General features: G+C 48.1%; 1 protein-coding gene across 1 annotated transcript in view; it reads left to right on the top strand.

Annotated features, from left to right (window-relative positions):
- The window catches only part of PLCB2 (phospholipase C, beta 2), a 42,378-nt gene that overhangs the window by 858 nt on the left and 31,261 nt on the right, over positions 1 to 10,259 (top strand). The window contains exons 2-3 of the mRNA XM_010016932.1: positions 3,011 to 3,088; positions 5,422 to 5,490. Coding sequence (XP_010015234.1) covers positions 3,011 to 3,088; positions 5,422 to 5,490 — 147 coding nt within the window. The remainder of the gene's footprint in view (positions 1 to 3,010; positions 3,089 to 5,421; positions 5,491 to 10,259) is intronic.

Below are 10,259 nucleotides of genomic sequence, written 5' to 3'. Positions count from 1 at the left end.
AGCAGGAATTGTCTGCTATGGAGCATGAGCTGATAAAATGGGGGCATGCCAGGTTATGATTATTCACCAAGCTCTGGGGGAAACATGTGATGTGGTACTGCAGCTGAGATGTGTTAGAAGGAGCCTCCAGCAGCAATAGGAGGAATTAGTGCCTACTTTTGTGGGTGTGAAGCTGGAATAGACTCTTATGTCCCAAGGCAGCATGTGTGGGGGATGTCAGTCATTTGTGTTCAAGGTAAGCAGGGGTGGCCCAGTGGCACAAAGCAACGTCATATACAGCTGGCAGAAAGGGAGGATATTGAAGGTTACAGGCTGGGATATCACTGGGCAGTTATTCCACTGGCTGTACAGAAACAGGAGGACACCAGGGCATGGTGGGAAGTGTAGCCTTCCTGTTCTTACCAGTGTCCCACTGCCTACAGAATGTGTGTGTGGTTGCTTTGATTTTGAACAGGGATTTGGGTTCTGAGCACAGCAGCAGCCAAACTTGTCTACAATTGCTGCTGACTTTCTATGCCCAGTCCTTGGGGACCACCTTCCCAAAAGCTTGAAGCTGTTAATTCACTGGGAATTGCTGGGACAGTGAGGCTCCCTTGAAACCCAGGGTGAGTTAACTTGGGCTTCCAAGACCCATCAAGTGTTTATTTGCTGCTGCAACCACAGGACTTGGGGAGCTCAAGTCGTGTGTGGGGTTTTCCCAAAGGTTTATGGATTTGTAAATGTTCCTAAAAAGTTGTCTCTAATCATCAAGTCCTTTACAGACTTGATCTCCAGCAGTAATGACAGCCTTCTCCACAAGTGTTCTGTTCTGATCACGTTGCTCTATCTCCTCATGCTTTCCCACTCCACAGTTAGGGCAGGCTACGAAGGGTGGTGTAAGAGCTCCAGGCTGCAGCATTGCTACTCTTTAGGAATCACGGGCCTGTGGTTTTGTCTCACTCTTTGAACTGATCTGGCCATGCTGTTGGTAACAGTTTTGAACTCCTTCCACAATAGCTGAGGCAAAGGAATGCAGGTAGATGAGACTGGCTCCTTACATCACTCTGGACAGTTTGGGGCTGGACTGGAGCCTTCACTGGGCCCAACAATTTCTTGTGGAAAAGCAGAGCCACTTTCTCTAGTGCCTTCACCCTGCGCAGCACTTGTAACATGCTCTCTAGAGCAGGGTGCAGTGGGGCTGTTCTGACCTGTCCCCCTGAGTTACCCCAACATCTTGGGGTAAGGAGCAGCTCCGCTGGGCTTTGTTTAGCAGCCACCATGCTGGGGCTGCTGAGCAAACTGAAGATGTGAAATCCTACCACGTGAATGATAGTGTATGTGAAGAACTTGGAACCCTTTCACACCTCAGCTAGGGCACAGGGTAGTAGCTGACCTCTTTAGCAGAGCAGATACATGTGGATTTGGCTCTGTGCTGACTCTCAGCCCTCCTGGTAGAAGCGAAAATGTTTGTCCCCCTCAAAGGTTATGGATTACGAGACTTTACCACACAGTGCTTGCTTTCTGCCCTGGAGTTGAACTCTGCAGTGTGAGCAGCAGCCAGTTTGGCTGCCAGATCATCTTCCATAGAATTCCCCGTTTCCTTTGTTGCCAGGAGCCACCCTACAGCCATCCACTTCCCTGCTCAGGAGGGGGGACCCTGATCAGCTCTCACCAGTCCTTACTGCAGCCTCACTTTTTAAGAAAGCTGCTTCATAGGAGATAAGGTTAATCTAGAACATGGCACAATACTTGGTAGTAGCACTACAGTGCCTGCTCTGCTCTTGTGGCCATGTGCTCAGGGAATGTGGGCATGATGCTGTGCAGGTCAGCAGTGTCCCTGGTACAGCGTGAGGCTGGCAGCAGGGAATAGAAGTAGAACATACAGTGCTCTGTTGCATGGGCAGTTTGCTGTAATGAAGAATACTCAGTCTGGAAATGGAGGTCCCTGGAAAGACAGATACTCTCTGGAGCAAGTATGAGTTCAATAACAAACTGAAGAACCCGAGGGCAAGTAACAAACAGAACTTCCAAATTCCAGTACTAGTTTCATCTCAGTAGCTGGGTATTTCAGCTTCACAGATTGCATCTGAAGCCTTCCCAGAAATGGCTCATAGGCCTTGTGTTCCTGTCTTGTGTTGCTCTAGAGGTCAAGTGCAGTGAGGAGTCATCTAGACTGGCTGAGCAAATGGGCTGGGACCCAAGCAGAGCACCAAGCATACTTCATCTCATTCTCCAAAGAGCTCATGCTAATCCATCACACAGGCTTACACGTGAGATGGGAATGGGTGTTTGTCTTGAGAATGGCTGTGAAGCTGCTTTAACTGAAAATGCAGAGGCAGTGCAATCATCCAGAGGTGAAGTGCACAGCCTCACGTGCAGGACATGCCTCTGCTTTCATCTGGAGGGCCTCCCTCTTGTATGGGGGTCAGGATCAGCCCTGAAAAATCTTATCTTAATTTTGCTCCTGTTGTGTAGGTGTTTAAATAACTGCTGCTTTTCCTAGTCTGTGCAGATCTAGTCTGTGGAGTTTGAATCACTGCCTAAAGCAGACTCATCTGCTGTATTAATGGACTCATCCCTGAACCCTTCCTGACTAGGGCCATTCCCTGTAAAGACAGCCCAGATAACTCGTGTGAGATGCCCCTGATGAATGGTATCTCTAGTTGGCCTGGGCTACTCCTGGAGCTTTAGAACACAGTCAGTGCCTTGGGGGATAAGGCAGTTCAAATGAAACAATTAATTGCATCCAACTGAAGAAGTTACTTTCTTCTCTTAATTCATTGTACAGAAAGCCCCAAGAGAGTTGTTTTAGCTGAATATGTGGTGTTAGGTGAGATTCAGGCTTCAGCAGAGATCAGCTTCCATTGCCTCACATGGAGATGTACTAAAATCATCTGGTCCATTTCCATAAACCAGAGGATGATTCACCCAGCCGGATCTATATTTGAACTGGAAACTTGCATCCCATGATGGGCTCTCCAGGTCACATAAGGTGTTAACCTGCTTGCTTCTGTTTGCCTTTTTTTGTCAGGAAACAGGAGGTGCTTCTCCTGTGATTCTCCGAGTGGATCCAAAGGGCTTTTACTTATACTGGACCTATCAGAATAAGGTAAGTGCTAAGGCTTTACACTTGGTCTCCAAATAATCAGTTCAGGTTTGTGCAAGGTAAAAGCACTACAGAGTGCTTGATTTGCACGCTCACGAGCAGACTGCCACCCTCATTCCATCTAGCAGGAAACCCCACAAAGGAGCAGGGAGTCTTGTGCTTGTTCCTTGGCACATTTGTCTGTCTTCAGAGGTCCAGAAAAGAACAGGAAATTAAGCTGTGAACATGCCAGAGATGTGTGGCCTTTTTGTGCTTGTCATGCTGGCATCTTGTACCTGCAAAGTTCATTAGATGTGCTTCCAAGGACTTCAGAGAGCAGACGTGTTGATATCCCTGTTATCCAGCACCCTGAAGGCTTCTCCCATCCAGTACAATGGTAGACTTGGAAAGATCATGGCTAGACATATGCAATTAAATGTATGCAGCTTGAGCTAACATGTACCTTATGTGCAGCTTGTTATAAACTGACTGATTGGGGTTTTAGACATTTTCATTTAGAAAGAGTAGTGACCATAGTGCTGCAGAGACTACATCAAGTGTGGAGAGCGAGTTGTGCTCCTCTCAGGGCAGGCTGGTGTGTAAAGCACAGGATGCTGGCTGCTGGAGGAGAGGGAGAGGCAACAGACAGAGGAAAGAGAATTCAGTTCCTTGCTGATGAGTAGCAATGGGTGGTGGAGAGATCTGGCTGCCTGGAGATGGAAGGCTGGGCTTACTTCTGCTTTCCCGAGCAAGGCTGTGGTTCAGCTCTACTTCCTCCTCGTGATCTACATGCTCAAGAGGCATGGAAGATAAAGAGACAGAGACATTAGTCCTGCCCAGTGCCTGGGCCAGGACACCTGATGTGCTTTGGTGAGCTCTGCCTTTTCTGGAGATGTGCTCCAGTGCCACATAGAACATTGTCACGGGGCTGGGGACTGCCACATCCTCTAGGAGATGTGTTCTCCTTTCAGCCATCTCCATCACTCTCATTCCTCTTTCAAGACCCACTCCTGGCAGTAGGATTTTTGCTGTACAGGTTCCAGCAGACACTGGGAAGTTGTAGTACTGGAGGAGGTGCACAAAATGGGGCAAGAGGAGCTGTTGTCACCATCAAAAGTGGCATATTTCCCTGGGTTGGTGGTAAGAGGGATTTCATCACCTGGGAAAGGGGCTGGGGTAAGGAAGCAAAGCTTGTGTGAGGAAACCCAGACTGGAGGGGTCTCATCTTCCTGGAAATGCCATTGATTATTATCTAAGCTAAGCTGTAAACACATTTGAGAGGTGCAGTGGAGCAGCAGCCTGCTTTACATCCTTGGGGAAGCACTTGTCTGTCATCTTTCCTATTCTTTGAGGGGATCTGCAGGCAGGGTGAGCTACCACGGGTGGGGGCAAGTGCTGGCTCTCAGAGGGGGCCAGCGTAGGCTTGTGGCGGTCCTGTGCAGGCTGGCATGAGCCTTGTCAGGAGCAAGAGATGGGCTGATGCAGAGCACGGTGTGGTATAGTCAACAACTTGTCTGTTGAGTTTGTATGGATTTATTAATCATTGGCTGACATCCTAAGATCTGCTTGTCATGAGCAGCAAGACACACAAACTGCACCTCTTTTGCACTGGGGATTCAGAAAGGAGTGGGGTTGGGAGTTAAGACTTCCATCCTGTTTGACAATAAAATGGGGCTACAGCCAGAAGACATGGTATCCACATTGTTCCTGATCTTGGAAAACAGTATCTGCTGCAACAAGTATAATTTGTTCTCCAGATCCATGGAGAGGAGACAAATTAGTAACAGAGGAAGGAAATTCAGGTTGGATATTAAAAGAACAAACAAAACAAACATGGCAAGTAGCCAGCAGTGAGGACACGGAGTGGGCTGCCTGGGGAAGGTTAGGGAATGTCCTCCATGGGAATTGCTTTGGAACAGGTGAGGCGAAGGTCTGCTGGAGTGAGCTGGGCAGAGTGGTCCTGTCTGACTTCCACTCAGCTGCTCCATGTTGAATGTGTGGAGGCAGAAGACAGGCTGAGAACAGGAGTGGGTTGTATGAACACGTGGACTTGTAGCTGGGATAATGTTTCCCTGTATAAACCCACTTGCATGTCATGCACTCCCTCTCATGGTGATTCACACCAAGCCTCTGGCCTCACCCTGAAGAGGACAGCGTTGTAGGCCATTATCACCTCCACACAGGCCAGCTTGGGTAGCAGTGGCTGATGTGTCCCTGCCTGCACTGTTCCTGGTGGGAGAGCTCTTTCCCACTGAACAGTGCTGGCTGAGACCTGCTTTGCAGCTTCTGGGGGCTCTGCAGTGGGTTCCTTTCCTCCTTTTTCTTTCCTCATCTTCCTTGTCCTTGTTCTGTTGTAGGAGATGGAGATTTTGGATCTAACCAGCATCCGAGACACCCGAGTAGGGCGATTTGCCAAGATCCCCAAGGTGAGTGCATGGCTTCACTTCTGCTACTTGCTCATGTGGGGAACCAAGGCTGTCTTTGGCACAAGCTGAGGCAGTTTACCTGCCTTTCTGTTACAAGAAGGTGAGAGGATGTTGTCTCCTGCCATCACCTCCTACATACACATAGAACTCTTGTCCCTGATCTTCCCAGGGGTCCTCTGTGCACCCAAAAGAAGGGCACTTCCAGACTGTGGTGTATGAGCTTTGGGAGAGAACATGCCAGAAAGTGAGGAGCACAGCAGCTCCCCTTCCAAGTGCCTGCCTAAAGGCTCAGTTCTGTTGCACACAGCAGCTGTGTTCTCTCCCCTGCCCTGCATCTGCCCAGCTTTGATCTGGGCCTGGGACACTGGGAAGCCCTGCAGGAGACTTGTGATGCTTCTCCACTGAGTCATCAGAGCTTCTCTCTTGTGTGAAGATGCACAGGCTAAGTCAAGGCAGCTACAAACCTGTACTTAGTGAGATTCCAGCACAGTGTGTAGTGGGGATTTTTTCCCTTTAAAGGGAAAAACTAGTGTTTCTTTATCTTTTTCTCAAATAATTCCAATTGCCTGCTTGCAGGGGGCAGACTGAGGGAAGACTATGAGTATGGCTTTGTTCTTGCTTTCAGTTATAATTCAAGCGTCCTGCAGCAAAGTTGTCCTTGTTTGGACTTCTTTCAGCATCTGTTTTTGGTTGTTTTTAACTTTTCCATCTATGGTAAAAAGGCAGGGAGAAAACTGAAGGAAAGCTGGAGCATGGAAAGGAAACAGGGGAGTAGAGATAATGGCTGTGTATGGTAACACAGGTGATTCTCTAATGCAAAAGGGGAAGGTTTTGCAATGTACTGAAGGACTTGAGCAGCCTCTTTGCGTAAGTAGGATGAGCGTTTGCTTAATACTGCTCTGCAAATGTCTATTCTGAGCTCCCTGAGCCTCATGGTTCTCAAAGGACCATAATGAGGTGGGTGCTAAAGGCACAGGGAGCTCCAGAACAGCCCCCAGCTCACACAACTCTTAGAAGTCATCATTCCCTCTGAGAAACTGTGTTTCTTCTTGGTAGTGCACTCAAATGAAAACTTAAATGTGTTTCAACAGCCTAAAAGTTTGTCTGCAACTGGGTTTGTGGAATAATGTTTGAGAAAAGCTCTTGGAAGTTTTGGGTTTTCATTTGAGAGAATAAAATATTTGGAGCTGGTAGAGCTGGGTGCTGCACTTGAGGCAGAATGCACTAAGGGAAAGGCCAACATAAAGGAGAGACATGAGACACTATCTTCTAGGGTGTTAAACTTGCAGGAATTAACCTGTTTAGAAGAGAATTCAGCTTTGATGTGGATTATAACTTGATGGTGTGAGTACTGAGGCCATAGGTGGAGATCCTCCTGGTGGCTATGGGCAGCCCAGAGAAAAAGCATAGAATCATAGAATGGTTTGGGTTGGAAAGGACCTTAAGATCATCCAGTTCCAACCCCTCTGCCACAGGTGGGGCCGCCTTACACTAGGTAATGTCACCCAAGGCTCTGTCCAGAAATGCCTCAGATTTTAGCAATTAGCTAAGGAAGATTAATTGGAGACTTCCAGGAGAATCACGCTGGCACAAGTGCAGTGTCAGAGCTGTCTCTAGACAGAGGAATTGCTACTCCAACAGCATCTTTCTGTAATGAACTCCCATGTAGACCCACCCCAGTTTTTAAGCATAATTCACAGTACAGTTTGGGGATGACCACCTTCCATGTGCACAGAAAAACTAAAATGGCCTTTTAAAAGAGATTTTTAATGAAAGCATGAAGCAGTTTGTGCAAAGAATGAGGAAATTGATGAGCAGCACCAGGGTATCGAAAAGCAGAAGAGGGGAAGCAGTGGCTGTGGGCCATAGTTAGCTCTAAATCTTGTCAGTAAAACTGGAAAGTGGCCCTGTGATTCCCATCATAAGCAAAGACTTTCGAAGAACGAAGTAAAAGGGGGCTTCTTTGTGTGGAAAAAGTGCTGCTGGTGTAGAAGGAAAAGGCCTCTTGAGAGAGAAAACTGGGAAGAGAGACTCCCAGGAAGATCAGTGCTTGGGCTTGTGGCATCCCGTGTGTTCATGGATGATCTACAACAGTTGTGGAGGGAGCATACAAGGTTTGCCAATGGTACCAAGTTATTTGGGGTAATAAAATGAGGGCTCACTGTCAGAAAGACCCTGAATTGCTGATTGACTGCATGATCTAATAATTGATGTCATTAAATACAGATAAAACCAGGCAATGCACACAGGAAAGAAATCAATCTTAACCTGCTGTGATAACAGGCTCTGAGTTGAGTGTTGCTATTCAGAAACAAGATCATGAGGATGTGGTAAAACATTAACAGTGTTCAGCAAGATTTGCTCAAAAGAGTAAGTTCTGTGTTAGGAATTACAAGAAACTAATTAGGAAGTCTCACTGTGGAGACTGAATGCACCCATATTTCTGTGCATTTCTAACGTCCTCGTGTCAAATGAGACAAAAGAATTGGAACAGGTAGGGAAGAGCAGCAAGAGTAAGGAGAGCCTGGGATGGCTACTGTGGGAAGAGATCTGAGTGGGCAGGGACTGGAGCCTGGCAAATAATGGAAGATGAGGGGGATGTGGAGGAGTGCTGTGCTGTGTAAGATCAGGAGCTGGTGGAGAAGGTGAGCATGAAGCAGTTACTCAGAGTTTCTTCTGATGTGAGAGCAAGTGGAATTTTCCAAAGGCAGGTTGAGCACAAGCAGAGGAGGAGCTGCTGGTTTGCACCTCGTGTTGCTGCGCTGTGGGATGCACAAGTCCCAGAAACATGAGTTTAAAAAGTCAGGACAAGAAGGCAATGTCCTTTGGGGGTGGTTAAAGGCAATATAATGCCTCTGGTTTAGGAAGCTGCCGAATCCTAAACTGCTGGAAGCTGCAGAAATATGCTGGGGAAGTGTCACTGTTTGCCCTGTCATACTTTTCCCCAGGTGTCTGGTTAGATCCATGGTCTGACCTGGGGTTGTGGTTGTATTCTATCCAGTGCCATAGCCCAGAGGCAGTATCTTACAGTCCTGGGAATTTGCTACAGCTCATTTTGTACAAACAGAGAGACAAAGGTCAAGCACCAAGTGATTTATTAAGAATTCTTCACAGGCAAAAGTGATGCTCTTGATGACAGCCTCTGCTGTGAAAATCCCAAGTGCTTTCTGGATTCTGCATTTCACAGAGACCCATTTAAAATAAGGTTTATTTCCCTTTTTATTTCAGGCAGTTTTCTGGCATTTCTATGACAACATGTACTAAAATGCACTGGGCTGGCTCCTTACCCACCCTTCTCTGCATGCTGAAGGCTCTTCATCAGGGGCTGTAGGAACAGGACAAGGTGTGATGGGTTCAAACCTAAACAGGGGAAGTTCAGGTTGGATCTAAGGCAGAAGCTCTTCCCTGTGAGGGTGCTGAGGCGCTGGCACAGGGTGCCCAGAGAAGCTGTGGCTGCCCCATCCCTGGCAGTGTTCAAGGCCAGGTTGGACACAGGGGCTTGGAGCAACCTGCTCTAGTGGAAGGTGTCCCTGCCCGGAGCAGGGGGTGGAGCTGGAGGAGCTTTAAGGTCCCTTCCAACCCAAACCATTCCATGATTCTCTTCTGGGATGATGGGAGGTCTTGTGTGGGCACCAAAATAGCCACTGAACCAAAATGGTGGGAGAGATGTGCAGTGCTGGGAATGTCTGTCTTACACGTGGCTGAGCTATCCATGATGCTGGCGTTCCTGGGAGCAGAGGTTGGTCAGGGAGGTGCAGAAAGCAGTGGAAAGTGCTTCCCATGGATCACCACATCCCCACGCAGGGCAGCTGTGTCTCGTGTGCCATTACAAAGGGGTTAAATATGAAAAACTGGTGTGATGAAGCAAGCATGGATGTGTTAGAGATGAGGGGGGAAGAATGAAAAGGATGATGCCTCCCATTAGAAAACAGTGGCTGGGGATGGTTGTGGGATATAACTGCTGAGATGAACAGAAACTGTTACTTGTTTTGTTGGCTGGAGTGGAGGAGAAGGGGCTAGTGGGTGGTATTTAAGACAGTAAAAAGATCACAGCTGTTGGAAGAGCTTTGGGCAGCACCAGCAGCAAAAGGTGCATCCTTTTCCCTTTCTCCACATCCTTCCCACCCCCAACCCCCCTCCTTCCTTGGAAGTGACACCATAGTAAATCCACCACGTCTGTGAGGCAAAGCTTGATCTGCTTTTCACACTGAATTGTGGCTGAAGGAATTAACATGGAAGTGCTTTATTGAGAGTATCTGCCCTGCTGCTCTCCCCTGCAAGGTCCTCTGCGCTTTCTGGCTGCACGAGGGTGGAACATGCTGTGAGCTTTTCAGATCAATGTAGGTGAAATGAGCCTCCCTGCTAAGGGTGTTTGTACTGTGGATGCTGGAAGTTCCCTGGTCTTAGTAGCACCTTCCCATTGCTGCTAAGCAAGAGGTCTGGGGTTTGTCTTTGAAGCCTCTCCATACACAACAAGAACACCAAAGCGCCCATGCAGAAACCCTCTTCTGGAAGGACCTGCTATCGCGTGCACTCCTTGTCATGTCAGCATTGTCCCTGGGAGCCAGGAGACAGGGACTGCTGGGACACTTTTCCTGAACAGCAAGTGCTTAGGGGAGTAATAGTGAGCCTGTAATGGCCAGCACAGTAAAGTGTGGCACTGAAAAATGGAGAAGCCACTAAGGCCTGGCAGCAGCGGGAGCCACCTCTGAATCATAGAATAAACCAGGATGGCAAAGCCCCTTAAGATGCTACAGCCCAAGCCTATC

The sequence above is a fragment of the Nestor notabilis genome, unplaced genomic scaffold (genome assembly GCF_000696875.1).
Source record: "Nestor notabilis isolate BGI_N333 unplaced genomic scaffold, ASM69687v1 scaffold13166, whole genome shotgun sequence".
Taxonomy (NCBI): Eukaryota; Metazoa; Chordata; class Aves; order Psittaciformes; family Psittacidae; genus Nestor; species Nestor notabilis.
Note: the sequence above shows the minus strand (reverse complement) of the source record. Positions and strands in the feature narration are given on the sequence as shown.